This window comes from Antechinus flavipes, chromosome 2 (assembly GCF_016432865.1).
Source record: "Antechinus flavipes isolate AdamAnt ecotype Samford, QLD, Australia chromosome 2, AdamAnt_v2, whole genome shotgun sequence".
Lineage (NCBI taxonomy): Eukaryota > Metazoa > Chordata > Mammalia > Dasyuromorphia > Dasyuridae > Antechinus > Antechinus flavipes.
Window position 1 is genome coordinate 468014611 of NC_067399.1, and position 16226 is coordinate 468030836.

The 16226-nt window shown below is 33.7% G+C and overlaps 1 protein-coding gene across 8 annotated transcripts in view; it reads left to right on the plus strand.

Annotated features, from left to right (window-relative positions):
• Nucleotides 1-16226, plus strand: part of GAPVD1 (GTPase activating protein and VPS9 domains 1) — an 88368-nt gene that overhangs the window by 41740 nt on the left and 30402 nt on the right. For 4 of the 8 annotated variants that reach the window (XM_051979640.1, XM_051979643.1, XM_051979637.1 and 1 more), the window contains 7 exons: nucleotides 3132-3292; nucleotides 8005-8134; nucleotides 8929-9054; nucleotides 9567-9740; nucleotides 11001-11141; nucleotides 13425-13559; nucleotides 14262-14381. In XM_051979640.1, coding sequence (XP_051835600.1) covers nucleotides 3132-3292; nucleotides 8005-8134; nucleotides 8929-9054; nucleotides 9567-9740; nucleotides 11001-11141; nucleotides 13425-13559; nucleotides 14262-14381 — 987 coding nt within the window. The remainder of the gene's footprint in view (nucleotides 1-3131; nucleotides 3293-8004; nucleotides 8135-8928; nucleotides 9055-9566; nucleotides 9741-11000; nucleotides 11142-13424; nucleotides 13560-14261; nucleotides 14382-16226) is intronic. The other 4 variants (XM_051979638.1, XM_051979642.1, XM_051979644.1 and 1 more) reach the window with 2 other exon arrangements.

Sequence of the window (16226 nt, forward strand, 5' to 3'; positions counted from 1 at the left end):
TGGAAGAAAAAACTGTCTCTCTGTAGCTGTCCTTTTGCTCTTAGTTCATCACTTTGAAGCCCAGATGAATATGTAAAAATCTCATTTCCATTTGACAGAAAGATTATATTTAATGAATTTGTGAAGAGTAAAGTTTGTAAGTTTGACATCTGATATCCTCTAAACCTTCAATTTCAATGAATTTACACATCAACAAAGATAGTCATACAGAGGATGAGTAACAAGTTGTCAGTAATATGGTAGAGATAATTTCTGCTTTAAGTAAAGGCTGGATTAAATCATCTCCAAAAATACTTCTAATTCTTAATAGTCTATGATTACATTATAGTATTGACCAGTAATTTCCAAAAGACCCATTGGATTCATCAACTTGAGAAGCAGTAGATCCTGGTTTGAGTTCTGGGAACCTACTTGATGTACTGGTAGTCAGTTTTTGGCTTATAGGAGAGAAAAAGAAAAAGGAGTAGTTACCGAGTCCCTGAAGGTTTGGATTCGACAGAAAGCACAATCTTTAAGTTCAAACATTGTAAAAAATTTCCTGCTTATATTTTTAGGCTTAGATTAATCCTCTGAGAGAATTTATGAAGAAAGAGGAACAGAACAAGCTCTCTCCTGGCCCCTTTCTTTTCTTTTTAAATTCTTCCTTCTTGATCTCTTAACTCCCATGAATTTCAACTATCATTTTTGTGTAAATTACCTTTAAATCTATACAGTCAGGTGTCTTTTGACTTCTAGTTTTCTATCATATATGCTTACTAGACATCTCCAAATGGCTGTTCCTTTGGGCATCTAAAAAGTCAGCATGTCCAGAGCAGCACTTTTTCTTCCTCTGAGCTCACCCCTCCTTTTGACTTTATTTAAGGACCCCAATTGCTATATAGATTTGCAGCCTTAGAATCCTGCTCTTTTTTTGTTTGTTTGTTTAGTTATTAAGGCAATTGGGGTTAAATTACATGCCCAGGGTCACACAGCTAGGAAGTCTTAAGTGTCTGAGGCCAGATTTGAACTTAGGTCCTCCTGACTTCAGGGCTGGTACTCTTTTCACTTCACCACCTAAGTGCCCTATCCTGCTAACTCTTAATGCCTTTTTGCCCCCTGTGCCCTGTCGGCTACCAGGTTCTTTTGATTTTGTTTCTACTACATCCCTTCCCTCCATTCATACAGCCACTATCTTGTTTCAGGCTTTGTCACTGCTAATGTGGATTATTGTGATAACTTCCTGCTTTGAGGTCTCTTCCCTTTTTCACTTCATCCTCTTCATTGCTGCCAAAATGTATTACTAAATGCAGATCTGATTATGTTTCTGATTTTCTCAAGAAACTTCTGTGCTTCCCTATTGCCTCTAGGATAAAATAGAAATTCATCTGTTTGATATTTTAAAAAATGCATCACTTCAAATTTGCAGGGAGTCAATCAGGATTAAGTGACTTGCTTGAATCACTAGTAATTATCTGAGGCCAGATTTGAATTTAGGTCCTCATTACTCCAGAGCTAGTGCTTTGAACTTTAACATCTGGCTTTATTTTCTCTTCAGGTTGCTTTTACACATTACTCTATAAAATATTTCAGTCAAAATGGCCTGGTTCCTGCATTCTCATATAAAACATTATATATACTCCCTCATCTTGACTTCTGAAATTCTTCAAGACTCAGCTTATGGACCATCTCTTACAAAAGGCTTTCTCTTTTCCCTTAGTTTTTAGGATGCTATTCATCCCTCTTTGCTGAGGGAAAGAACTTTGTTGTTGTCTTAAAAGTCTTAGGTGGCTGTGACTGTAGCTGGCATGCTATAGTCACTTAACAAATTCTTGTTGAATTTGAATTTGAAAAATTAGTTTGACAAATTTCTGCTTCTATACAGTTTATAATGTGATCTGACAATTCCTCTTGGGAATAATGCATGCATTATTTCAGTTTTATTGCTGAGAATACTGAATCTAAAGGAAATAAAATTACTAACCCATGGCCACAGGGCTAACAGGATAGAATCAGGGCATGAACCTTGTTTTGATTCCAGTTCTAATGCTCTTTTTCTACAACATTATTTAACCTAAAGTTTAGCTCATTTGTGTAATAGAGCTTAGCTAATCTTCCCCTTCATATTCTCAATAGCCCTCTGTTCTGTACCTTTCTAAGTCAGTTACCGTGGAGTCTTGTGTATTATCATCTATGTTTGTATCTTATTCTTCTATTAGAGTTTGAGCTTAGACTGCAACTAATCTTTTTATGCCTCCAAACCCAATATATAATGCGCTGTCCATTGTAAAAACTGAATTACTTATCAGTTTCTACATGAAGCTAATGTTCATATTTTAGTAAGTAGAACCTGATGCAAGGATGTTATTACCATCCCATATTCATATTGACTGTGAAACAAAATCTATTCATTTCAGGATAACAAATGTTTATTGATCACCTGCTGTGTTCAGAATCCTGTGCTTGACATGGGGAGAATACAGAATTGAGATATGACATAATGATAATTTAGAATTGCAAAGTAACTTAGAGATCATCTAGTCTATCTTTTTTGCTTTCCATATAACAGAAATTAAGACCCAAAGAGGGAAGTATACAAGTTACTCAAGCAAGAAGTAGCAGACTTGGCATCTTAATCTAGGTTCTCTGAATTTGAGTCCAATACTCTTTCCTTCAAATTATATTTTTTGGTGACATTTTGGGCCTTGCTGTCATGGCAGTTTGTGGTATGATAGGAGGCTAATACATAATAGGAATAATTTATATTATGTAGTAATATTTGACTGAGTGCTTCATATGAGATGAATTCATATTTTAGGTTTGCTATTTAAGATAGTTTATCTTTTATACTGGGATCTTCAATGTTGAATTCCACTTTGTATTATTAGAAGTTTCTAGTTAAAATCTTGAAAAAGGAGTCAGTAAGGTTATGAAAAGAAGATCAGTGTAATTCTACTTTCATGTCGTCCATAAGCTATATTCTGTAGTTTGTCCACTCTTTTTTTGTGCATGTGCAAGCATTCTACATTAAGTTTATTTTGACCTTTTATTTGTGAACCTTTTATGTTATTTTAAAATTTAAAACTTCACATCTGTGAGCCATTTACATTACTTAAAAAATTTCTTCAAAAGTTGTATTTGAAATTATTTATTAGCAACTCGGAGCAGAAGTCGTACTAATATGCTAATTGACCAGCATCCAGACCATGATGGATTTCCCCAAGAGACAATTCCGGAAGTGCAGCCAGAAGAAGTATTGGTCATTTCTTTGGGGACAGGTCCACAGCTTACTCCAGGCATGATGTCAGAAAATGAGGTATGACTATTTTGTTGAATATTAGTTATAGTCCCAAGGTTTATAGTAATAAAAATTCCTATTTCTATAGTGCTTTTAGGTTTACAAAATACTCTTATTTCAGTCATCCTATAAAATATCCTGGGAAGAACCTGAATTATTATCACTTTTTACATAGGAAATTGGATTTCTTAGGTAAAATGACTTGTCCTTGGTCACTTAGTATTAAAGCTAGACCTTGAAATAGGTTTTCTGACTCCAAATTCTTTTCACTGTACTATGTAATTGTTTTATATTCTTTATTTTCACATCTATTTTCCTTAAGAGGAGTATGTTTTTCATGAAAAATTATTTATTATAAGCATCTTACTTTGTTGATTTTGACAATTCAGGATACTTTATAAATATAGCAAGTAAAGGTACTGATGTTAGCAGTGGAAGGCCCAAGTTTGAGTTTGAGTATTAATTCTGTGACTTTCTAGCTTTGTGGCCTGATGCAAGTCTCTCTGATTCAAGACGAGGATTTGTTCTCTTCTACCAACTGCATCTTTTGAAATCACTCTAAATGTCTAGTGTCCTTTTCAAGTCTCTGTGAGCCTGTGAATAAATAGGCAAAAAAAAGTTTTGTTTTGTTTTGGGTTTTTTGCAGGCAAAGCATTTCAGTCATGAATTTTTATTAAGAATTTATTATCCAGGGCAGCTAGGTGGCGCAGTGGATAGAGTCAGGATTCTGAGTTCAAATTTGATCTCAGATACTTAACACTTCCTAGAAGTTGTATGACCCTGGGCAAGTCACTTAACCCCTATTGCCCTTGGAGGGGAGGAAGAATTTATTACACTTAAAAAAGATTTGTGATTTTTTTTTTTCCCCACAAAGGAACTTGATTTCTTTTTTTTTTTTTTTTAAATTTAAATTTTATTTTATTTAATAATAACTTTGTATTGACAGAATCCATGCCAGGGTAATTTTTTACAACATTATCCCTTGCACTCGCTTATGTTTCGTTTTTTCCCCTCCCTCCCTCCACCCCCCCCCCCCCCCAAGATGGCAAGCAGTCCTATATATGTTAAGTATGTTGCAGTATATCCTAGATATAATACATATTTGCAGAACCGAACAGTTCTCCTGTTGCACAGGGAGAATTGGATTCAGAAGGTAAAAATAACTCGGGAAGAAAATCAAAAATGCAAATAGTTCACATTCGTTTCCCAGTGTTACTTCTCTGGGTGTAGCTGTCTCTGTCCATCATTTATCCATTGAAACTCAGTTAGGTCTCTTTGTCATAGAAATCCACTTCCATCAGAATACATCCTCATACAATATCATTGTCGAAATGTATAATGATCTCCTGGTTCTGCTCATCTCACTTAGCATCAGTCCATGTAGGTAAGATTTGTGATTTTTGTAGGTGAGGATGACCTTTTAAATAACTGACTGGGTTGGTCTTGAGGAAGACATGGTCTGTCTCTGGGCTTGTATGAAACTGGTATACTTGTTCACTAATATGAGTTTCTATAATCTAGAAAAAGATAAATTAAGGCTCCAGTTAGAAAAAACAACTTTTAAAGAATTAGAGAAATCTGGAAGTGGAATAGGGCAACGAGATGATATAGTGGATAGCATGCTGGAGTTAGAAAGTCTTATCTTCCTGAGTTCCAATCTGGCCTCAGACATTACTAGCTCTGTGACTGTGGGCAAATCACTTAACCTTGTTTGCCTCAGTTTCCTTATCTGTAAAATGGTCTAGAAATGGCAAACCACTCCAGTACCTCTGCCAAGAAAACCCCAGTTGAGATCACAAAAAATTGGACACAACTGAAAAACTACTGAATAGCAACAGAAGAGGAATGGGTTGCCTACTGGTTTTTTATTGCTGAGTTTTCTTACAAGACATTTTGTATGTGGAAGTTGGTTCTTTCCAAGCCTCAGTTTCACTGTTTCTAAAATGAGGATTTATATGTTGCCAACCTAAGAGACTTATTATAAGGAAAGCATTTTATAAAACTTAAAGCATTGTAGCAATGTATTATTGCAGATAAAGAAAATGAACAAATATATTTTTAAGTAGATTTCTTAGGAGATTGTCCCATGTAATTGTTTAAACTGTATTTGATATTATGACATGCTAGTGCTTAAACTATTAGCAATTGGTTATTTAAATGTAGATGCCCAAAATGACCTTTTTTGGGAATTAAAGTTCTTATTTTATGAGATAAAGTGGTATTCTTCATCGTACACATTTCCAACATTTGCTTGGAAAAGAAGATCCTTTTGATTCAAATTCTAGCTGTATCTCTATTGTGTTAATTGATTTTGAATAGATCATGTAATATTTTAAAAAATGGACATCTGATTCAAAGACGAGTCAGGAGGATTGTGGTGAGAACTAATGAAAATATTTTGAAAATGCTTTACAAATATAAGATATTTTATAATGTATTTGATTAACATATAGAGATTAGGAGCTGAGGTTAACAGTAATATATTGAACCTTCATATTTGGTCAGATTCTGTAAATCTAAGTGCAAACTCAAGTCACATCAAATCACAATGCTTTCTGTTTCCAAGGAAAAATTGGAAAAGTTTTATGGTATCTCAGCACTTACTCTTTTAAAAAAGAGGACTACAGGAAAAACATTTGCTCAATTATTTCCTTCCTGTTGACAGTTTAATTTCACAGACTGAGCTCTCTTACTGTAAGTGAACCATTCTACAGACCTTTATGTAAAGTGATTTTTACATAATGAATTTACATAGTGAATTTGCCTCTGCTCACCCACTTCATTTAGCCTACATAACAAAAGCATACACAAAGCAATACTTTACACAAGTCACAAAATGTTCTAAAAACCAGACATATTATTGTACCTTGATAATAAACAGGTTTATGAAAGATAGATAATTATAAAGTATGTACAATACTAGCACATTAAAATTAGTACAGATATGTGGTATGTTGCTTCTTCCCCACCCACTGCACTCAGCCTTTTTCGGTGGCTGTGCCACTTTTTTATGAAGCTACTTAGAGGTGTTTGGACAGTGGCTCTCTTTCTCCTTCCTCTCCCTCCACAGCGACAATAGCAAAAAATGCTATCCTTAACTATTCTTTAAACTTTTAAAACTCTTAAAAGTATTTGGATCCATCTTTTCAATACAAGAAAAAAAATTCAAATGGTGAATTATTCTGTTAACTAATTTATTATTAACTTTTTTTTGGCGGGGTGGGGAGTGACTTCAGGTTCCAAAGTTTCCCTTTCTTTTTCTGCAATCTTTGCAACTAGGAGCTGAATTGATCTTCATTTGATAGTTCTTTTCCATAAGACTCAATCAATTCTTCTTTATCATTCTCATTTATTTTTAGCTCTAATTCTTATGCTCATTTATAATCTTGATACTCTCTTTTTTGAATGTTTTATCTGGCAAATCTGTACATTTTTGCATAATGTGAATTTACATAAAGCAAGAACTCTCTGTACTTATATACCTGTTTTGACATTAGGTCTTTCTAGTTCCCACAGCTGGGGTGGGAGGAGGGGAAATGGATAGATTTTGGGTTTGTAGTCCAGAAGACTCCTCTTCCTAAATTGAAATCTGACCTAAGCTATTTTTATAGCTCCATACACTTGGACAAGACATTTAATCCTTGTTTGCCTCACTTCCCTCATCTGTAAAGTGAGCTGGAAAAGGAAGTCAGAAACCACTTTATCTTTGTTAAGAAAAGAGCAACTGGATCATGAAAAGTCAGACTTGACCAAAACAACTGAACAATAGCAACTTTCTGGATTACTTAGATTGGAACTGGCATAGCCACTTCTGGGCCTGATCAGCACAGAGGCTTTAATTTCTCCATTTGTCTGACTTGAGCTTATATGCTCCTCTTTAGGCAAGCCTCATGGTCATTTGTTCGTAGAGTCTCACATTTTGATGCCAGAATTAGTGAAGTCCCACATAGATTAAAGCCCTGCAGCAGCAGCTCAGAATCCCTGGAGTCAGATCTCAACCTTCCCAGAAGTAAAACTTCAGGAATGTCATAGAGCCCATACTTCCTGTTGACACTCGTTTCTAATAAAGATTAATCTTCTAATGAAGATTATTAGGGAAGTTATAGGATTTCATTTCTTGCCTTAGAGATCCTAATTGTTAAAGAGTGTTCATAAAATAATTAATAAAGTTCATTTTTATATATAGAAAGTAGTACTGAAAGGTTCTTAAATTTTTGAAAATTTATTTAGCTAATTAAGACAAAACCCTTAAGGTAGTATCACTATGTAGTAGAAAGAGTGCTAAAGTTGAAGTTAGAAGATTGTGAGTTGCAGTGTAATAGAAAGAATGCAAGATTGTGACTTGAATTTGAGTGTTGGCTTTGCTACCTACAATCCATGTAACTATTGGCAAGTCACTTTTCTCTAAGTTTCCTTGTCTGTTAGAAAAGGGGTTGTAATAGTCCCTGAAATTCAAAGCTTGATGACACTAGAAATTCTGGCTCTGATGCCTATTAGTTGTGTGGCTCTTGAATCTTTCTTTACTTCTGGGTGCTTAGGTTCTTCATCCTTAGTATAGACAGGTAGAAAAATTCTTATGTTATCTACCTTTCAGAGTTGATTAGAAGAAAGTGTAAACCTTGAAGAAACCATGTAAATGAAAGGTTTTTTTTTGTTGTTGTTGTTTATTAAAAATTCCTTCTCCTTTTCATTGCTATAATTTCAATCCCAGAATGACTTTTATCTCTTAGGTCTTAAACATGCAGCTCTCAGATGGTGGACAAGGAGATGTCCCTGTTGATGAAACCAAACTCCACGGTAAACCTGATAAAACCTTGCGCTTTTCCCTCTGCAGTGATAATCTGGAAGGAATATCTGAAGGTGAAGGGTTACTTTATTCCAGGAATTGTGATTCAAATAGATTTTGTAGTTTTCTTTGAAGGAGCTTTATTAAGAAATATGTTTATGCAATCTTTGTCTTTGTGTTATTAACTATAGAGATAAATATTTGAATTTTGACATGCAAATTTGATATGATTTATAAAAAGCTGAAATGAGAAAAAAGAAAACTAAGCTCACTTCATTAAAATCTGAGTATTGTTGCCAGGCTTTGGCAATTTTATGCATTTCATATTGATGGATCAAAGTATCTGCCTTTTAGACAATATAGCTCCTTTAGAGGTATATAAATGATGCATGTCTAACTAGGACAAACAAATAAGCTAGCATTTTGTCTCCATAGTGTTTGTGGTTTTAAATTTTATTTAATTGTTTTTTCCATATTTACTTTTTTACTTATTTTCTAAACTAGAGCTAAAACATCATAACTCTATGTGATAAAACTGCTTGTGGTGGTTTTTGTTAGGCTTGTACTGTCAATCACATTTGACATATAAATGACTAGAGAGTGATTAGATTGCGCTGCACCTTTCACATACCTCATTATCCAGGAGCATACAATAGAAATATGCATGAAAATATTGAATGGTTAGTTTTGGGAGTGGGAGTTTTGATCATTTTTTTGAATCAGAAAAAAGACTGCCACTCCAAAGAATTTTGAAGTTGTGATTCAGTATTTCAACTTAATTCACTTATTAAAGCATTAAAATTTGTATGTAGTTCAGAAATGTGTCTTGTTTAAAGGCAATCACTGACAGAAAAAAAAATTTCTATAGGTCCTTCAAATCGTTCTAATTCTGTATCTTCTCTGGACCTGGAAGGAGAATCTGTATCAGAACTTGGAGCAGGGCCTTCTGGGAGTAATGGAGTTGAAGCTCTACAGCTGTTGGAACATGAACAAGGTAAGACATTATCAAACATCTGCAAATTACAAAAATAACCTTATGCTTTTGGAGGCCAGAGACCATGATACATATTTGTTTTCTATCTTCCAACTGCCCTTTTTCCATATAGATATTTGATAATTACTTATTGAATCAAATTGTAATTTTGCTTTTTAATGGGCCTAAATCTGACTCTGATAAGTCAGACCTTTTTCATTGCTTTGCATTTACATTAATAAATAAATACATGTTAATTTTAATTTTAAAAATTTCTTTACATTATAAGTATTAAACTGAATTTCCTCTTTGGCTATTTCCTTCTTTTATCAAGCATTCAATTTTGTCAGTAAGTAAAATTTGTAGGCTCACCTTAATATATTTTTCATGAATTAAAACTGTTCAGGGTAAATGAAAAAAAAAATCCCAAAACATTTCTAATTTGTAATTCAGAGAAAGACTCTTTTAAATTGCCCATAGCTAGATAGATGCCTATTTTATAATAAAGAGGGACTTCTTATTATTTTTGACAGCTACAACACAGGATAACCTTGATGATAAATTACGGAAATTTGAAATTCGTGATATGATGGGGCTAACAGATGATCGGGATATTTCAGAAACAGTGAGTGAGACCTGGAGCACAGATGTCTTGGGCAGTGATTTTGATCCCAATATTGATGAAGATCGATTACAAGAGATTGCAGGTAACTGATAAGGGTGTATGGTAAGCTCTCTATTGATATTTATGTAGTTGTTCCCTCATGGTTTTGCTCTAATAGGTGTCACATTTTAGGGTAAAGTGTATTTTTGTGTGCAAATTTAATTTTGAACTGAATCATTTTATTCTATTTATTTAAACATAGGCAAGATTGTCCTTTTCCTACACTTCATTCTGAAAGAAGATAATCACTCTCCTGAATTACTACAGTTTGCTCTTATTTTTAGGAATTGGCATCTGTTCTTAGTTTATTTTTACTAATTTTCTTCTTAAGAGTAAACTCTAGATCATTGAGAGGGGAATTAACTCTTTCTAAGTATGGGAATTATACCTGTAAATTCCAGTGTGATACGCAGCATGGAGAATTTCAGAAAGAATTAATTCACCTCTGAAAGTGCTATTCAGCTTGAAAAGGTGATATGTCTAGTCTTAGAAAATAATTTATCTACCAATGTATTAATGTATCAGTACCATATATTAGAAATGGTAATTTTTTTTCCCCATATGAACTGAAGTTAGAACAATTATTTCATTATACTGAGTTGAAAATCATGGAACTTCTTTTAGTTTTATGTTTTAATACAGCTATGCACTAATGTTGAGTCTTTTTACATGTATTTTTAAATAGTGTAAATAGATTTCTTAATTAGTCTTGCATTACTTTGTTCTAGATGCCAAAGGAGTATTATTCCTGGCATTGGAATATATGCAGCAGTAAGCTATATTTGCAGTTGAATGACTGCTATAGAGGTGTGTATTCCACTGCAAATACATTTTATCGCTCTGTGTACTCCATCATTCGCTAAGGTGCCAGAAGAAAGCTTATTTGGCCAATGTGTTCCTCTGAGGTTGAGTCTCTTAGTTTGAACTTTTGGAGTCTCTGCAGTGCTCTTGTTATCTGTGGAGGAGTGTATGTGGAGAGAGATGTTGCAAGCTGGAGCATTTATACCTGAATCAATTATATTGGCAGCTGGCCACAATGACTTGAATGATGTGTGTTCACTTCTAGGAGAGGAAAGTTTGGAAAAATAGGAAACCAGTCCATTGAATTTGAGTGTTGCCATGATTTATAGTAGCAAACCCTTGCTTTTTGTGGTGATTATGATTCAAAACATTCTTCCTTTTCTCTTAGCCCCTTGCATATAGGCTCAAGAATTTTGTAAGGCTGTGTTGGGTCTTTCTCCTTTTGTCACTGCTCTTTCAGTCCAGACCTTTGTTAACCCTTTGCTCCCCACTGGTTGTACAGGTGCGGCAGCAGAGAACATGTTAGGCAGTTTGCTGTGTCTGCCAGGTTCAGGGTCAGTGCTTCTTGACCCCTGCACTGGTTCTACCATATCAGAAACAACCAGCGAAGCTTGGAGTGTAGAGGTATTACCAAGTGACTCAGGTTAGTATCCTGTCCTCATTTCCTTTTTTTTTTCTTTGCACAGAAGAAATCAATTTAAGGTACTTAAATACATGGGTTGAGTGTATGTTTATTTAACATACATTTATTAGTCAACAGCTGTGTGCAATGCACTCTGCTTGGCTCTGGGTAGATTTAGAGTTAAGATAAGATCCCTTTCTTCATGGAACTCACTGGTTATAGGGGGACAAGATAGTAACTCTAATATGTGACATTATTCCTTTCAAGACTCAGCTTGAGTATCTCCTTTTACATGAGGCCTTTCCTTATTTCTCCAGTATTATTACTCTCTTTTTCCAGCCCCCATTGTATTTACTTTGTATTGATTTATCTTTGTACAAAGTGTTTCTTCCCAGTAGAGTGTAAATTTCTCAAGGGAATGAATTGTATTATTTTTGTCTTTTTATCTTTTGCATCTAGCATATAATAATACCTTTTGATATATTAAACACTTAATATACGTTGAATTATTATAAGTTATATTCTAAATGTATAGCACAGGTACAAAGCAAAGTGTTAAGTGAGATCCCAAGGGAAAGAACATTACAAATAGGGAAGATTTCTTCATGGCAGAGGTGGCATTCTTATTCAAGTTTTAAAGTGTGATTGGAAATATGAGAGGGAAACAGAGAGTGAAGGCATGCTAAGCTAAGCATAGAGAAAAATATCAGCAAAGGCACAGAGGAAGAAAAACGAACACTGGTCTAGTTTACCTGGAAGGAACATGATACATTGTGTATCCATGTGTCTGCATATATGCCCTTGCACAGACCCAAGTATGGAGTGATATTTGACTAGGCTGTTTAGATTGGGTGGTACTGGATTGTGGAGAGCCTTCAGTATGAAGCAAAATAGAAAGAGGGAATGGATAACTGGATATCTTTTATGCCATTGTAGCAAAATGTTTTCATTTGTGACATTTTTTGTTCATTAATATGACACAGAGAACACTGGACTTAAAGTCAGAAAGCCTAAAATTCAAGTCCCAGTTTTATAGCTTATCAGTATCTGAATTTGGACAATTCTCTTTCTTCTCTGAACTCTATTTTCTTTAACAGAAATGTGAAGTTTGAAAAATGACCCCCAGCTCTTAATCTGAGATTTTTAAATTTTGGGGAACTTTTGAATAATCATGGACAGGTATTTTCTAAATGATCAAATTCTGGATTAAAAAAAAAAAAAACTATTACTATTTGAATTACTCAAGACGAGAAAATTTCTCTATCTCTAAGTCTAGCAAGATATAGCATAGCAGGGTTTTTCAGAGCTGAGTAGGAGGGTGTCCTGTAGTTATGGTTAGGTTTGTGCCAATAGAAAAATTAATCCCTTTTTAGAGTCTAAAATTCAATATTAAGCCTCCAGGAATACTTTTATACAGCATTATAGTAAATCCATAAGTTGTATTTTAGTTTACATACTGAGTGACATTTTCTTTGTTGTGCTTCCAAAATTTGCTGTGTCTCTTATTAGAGGCCAGTTATCATAATAGTAAGTAAAATTATATTTACTCAAAGTTTGACCTGATTTCTTTAATTGAGAGGCAATTGATTTATTTTGACATGTCAATATCTTAGAATAGTTTTCAGAAATTCAGATACACTACCTGTGCCATTTTTATAAGTAGGTGATGTTTCTAATTGACTATGGTGACATATGCTTGAGTTGTTTTTCTAAAGACAATATGTTATAGAAGAGAGAGCTCTGGACCTGAGTTCAGATCTTGGCTTTAAAGTTTATGAGGTATGTGACTATTGGCAAGTCACTTAACTTCTCTGGGCCTGTTTCCTTATTCGTCTAATGGAGATAAAAGTATTTGCACTGCCTCTCTTATATAGTGATTGTGAGGAAAGCACTTCAATACCATTGAAGTGTAGTTTATTATTGCTTCCTAGAGACAATGTATTTGCTCCCTGTTATCCACACACCCTTGTTCAATGTATACGTACCAGTATGTGGTTTTTATATGGCTGGCTGGAATTGGGGACATTGCCTTGAATTTTATATGTCTGGTTGGAACTGGGGACATTGCCTTGAAACAGTTTTCATCTGTGCACAATTAACTGACCTGTTGTAGAATGGAATCCGTAACCTTGGCTTTATTAACACAGTGGCTAAGCAATTGAACTAACTGGCCCAGATATAGAAATCTATTTACACTGGTTTCATTAATCCTCAGGTGGGCATTTTTGTATATGGGTTATAGTAATTGAAGCCATTAGGAACTGACTGAAGCACTAATATGAGTACATGCTGTTTTTCACCCAGAAGCCCCAGATCTCAAACAGGAAGAGAGATTACAAGAGTTAGAGAGCTGTTCTGGACTGGGCAGCACATCTGATGATACAGATGTCCGGGAAGTCAGTTCCCGCCCTAGCACTCCAGGTCTCAGTGTTGTCTCAGGTATTTCTATTTTGTTTTATGGAAGAAATATTTTAAGGGTTTTTTTTTTTTTAATTTCAATAAGTTTTCTGTTGATGTCAATTTGTTATTTTAACATAAGTGCTACATCAGGAAAATATCTCTTTTTCAGATTGAAAGTGATTTTTAAGGTGTCTTATGGCCTGGTTTCAGTGTTTAAAAGCAATGAATTTTTCATTTAATTTTCAACTTTTTATTTGTATTTTCCTTGAGTGACAATGTGATACAGTGAAAGGATCATAACCTAATTTTTTCATTAGTAAAATAGAAATGAGGGTAATTGTACTATTTATTTAATGTGGTTAATGTGGGAAAATTGATTTGTATTGTGAATTGTGATCATATGAAGAAATCCAGGTACATACAAGACACATATATGGATGATAATCAATGTAAAATGCTTTGTAACGTCAAGAAAGATATAAATGTCTATCATATCATTATTATTACTATTTTCAGTATTACAGTATTATTTTAAATACACAGTAGCTTGCTATTATATTCTGCCATTATAGATTGATTCTTTTTATATTGTATAAATTAGTTTCATTAAACTTAAGCCTAAATATAAAAGTTACATGGTACTAATCAGATGATTTAGTCAGCATATGAAGAATTTGTTAATATTTAAAGGCATTTCTAATATTTTTCTTTTGTTTTGTGTTTATGTTTTTCTTTTGTAAGGCATCAGTGCAACTTCTGAGGATATTCCTAATAAGATTGAGGACCTTAGGTCTGAATGTAGTTCAGACTTTGGTGGCAAAGATTCTGTTACTAGTCCAGATATGGATGAAGTAGTCCATGGTAAGAAAGACAAATGTATGTGAAGTGTGCAGAAATATCATTTATTTGTCTCTTGTTCCAAGTGCCCCAAATATTTCATTATTTAATTTTATTGCACCATCAGTTTTACTACTACTATAGTACTATATACTACCATATAATTTCCCTTCTGCTTTCTTATTCTTTTTGACTATAGGGAATCTATAGGTATTCTCCAGTGTTCTGGAGGTATTTTCTTTTGTCTTTTTCAATTTAGAGGTGTCAGGTTTTTTCAGTAGCAGCCTAATTGATTTGAAAATAATACCTGTATAGACTTTAAGAATTTGTTCATGAGAATGATATGGTATCTATTAGTAGTATATTTAATAAGGAAAAAGTTGCCTGTAAAACATTTTAATTCGGATTTGTGCTAGCCAATGATAAATTTTTGATTATGTCAGTGAGAATACCACTTAAAATTTTTTTCAACTAATAAAGATTATTTTTTTCTTCCCACTTGCTCTTTAGATAAAAGGAAATCCTCGTAACAAATATGCAGTCAAACAAAATTCTTGAATTTTCTTGCATGCAAGATTTTTGAATTGTCCAGGTTAAAAATGTGTGTACATAGGTAACATACATACATACATATACATATAACTTTCTGTATAATATATGTGTCGTCTGTATGTGTATATGTATGTATATATGTATAAGTTCATCCTCTCACATGATGATATGAGTGCTTAGTCCTTTGCAATCATGGTTTTTGTGCTGAATAAGAGGTTTTTAGTCTTTTACAGTTATTTTTCTTTACAGTTTTTGTCTTATCCTATAAATTGTTCTGGTTCTACTCATTTCACTCTGCATTTGTTTTAAAAATCTTACCAGGTCTCAAACAATTCCTTCATCTTATGGCACAATAAGCTATCATATTTGTATCCTATGACTTATTCAGCCATTTCTCCATTGATGGGCACTCCCTTAGTTTCTCATTCTTTGCTATCACAGAAAGAAGTGTTAATATTTTTGTTCCTTTTTTTTTTTCAGTTGAAATAAATATCTTGTAGACAGACTGTATTCTATTTTTCTTTTTCTTTTGTAAAATTGTGTTTTTTTCTTTCACTGAAGCTAGAAGCAGAGTGGCTATTTAGGGTGGTCTATCATAGGCCTCAATTCTGTGCTGCTCTGTATTGGAGCTTTGACTTGTTCTGTTTTTCAACTTGGGCCAGTTCACACTTCCTTAGGCAGCCGGGTTCCTCATATTTTAAAACAACAATTTATTAAAATACATGTAGAAAGATGATGCCAACTTTAGAATAAAATTATTTTAATTATAGCAAGTGATTTATTTCATATATTTGGAGGTTTTTTCTTTCTACCCCCATCATATTCTTCTAACATTACTCATATTTATACGGAACCAAGTCATTAGCTATTTCTCTAAGATATGTGTAATATTTCTAGCCATTACATTTTGTTTTATGGTATGACATGTTCAGCTTTGCCATTTTTGTCTTTGGTCTGCCTAAGTTTGATGACAGACTAAGTATAAAACTCGACTATATTCTATCTGGCTTATCTTTCTCTAGTTTTCAAAAACCATTCATAATAGTAACAAGAAAAGTTATGTTAAGAGGTGGCCTTAAAATTATTTTACTGTATGTGGTCCTAAGAACCACATTTTCCCATTCTCCTGGTATTGTGGATGTAGGCAGAGGGGAAGAAAGACATAAGAATGGATTTACTATCTATCTATCTATCTATCTATCTATCTATCTATCTATCTATTTATTTATTTCAATTGAAATGGTTGAAGCAATTTATTACCTAGTAATCCATGGGATAAGTTCCTTTGGTTGGAACTAGAAATTGGAACTAGAAATT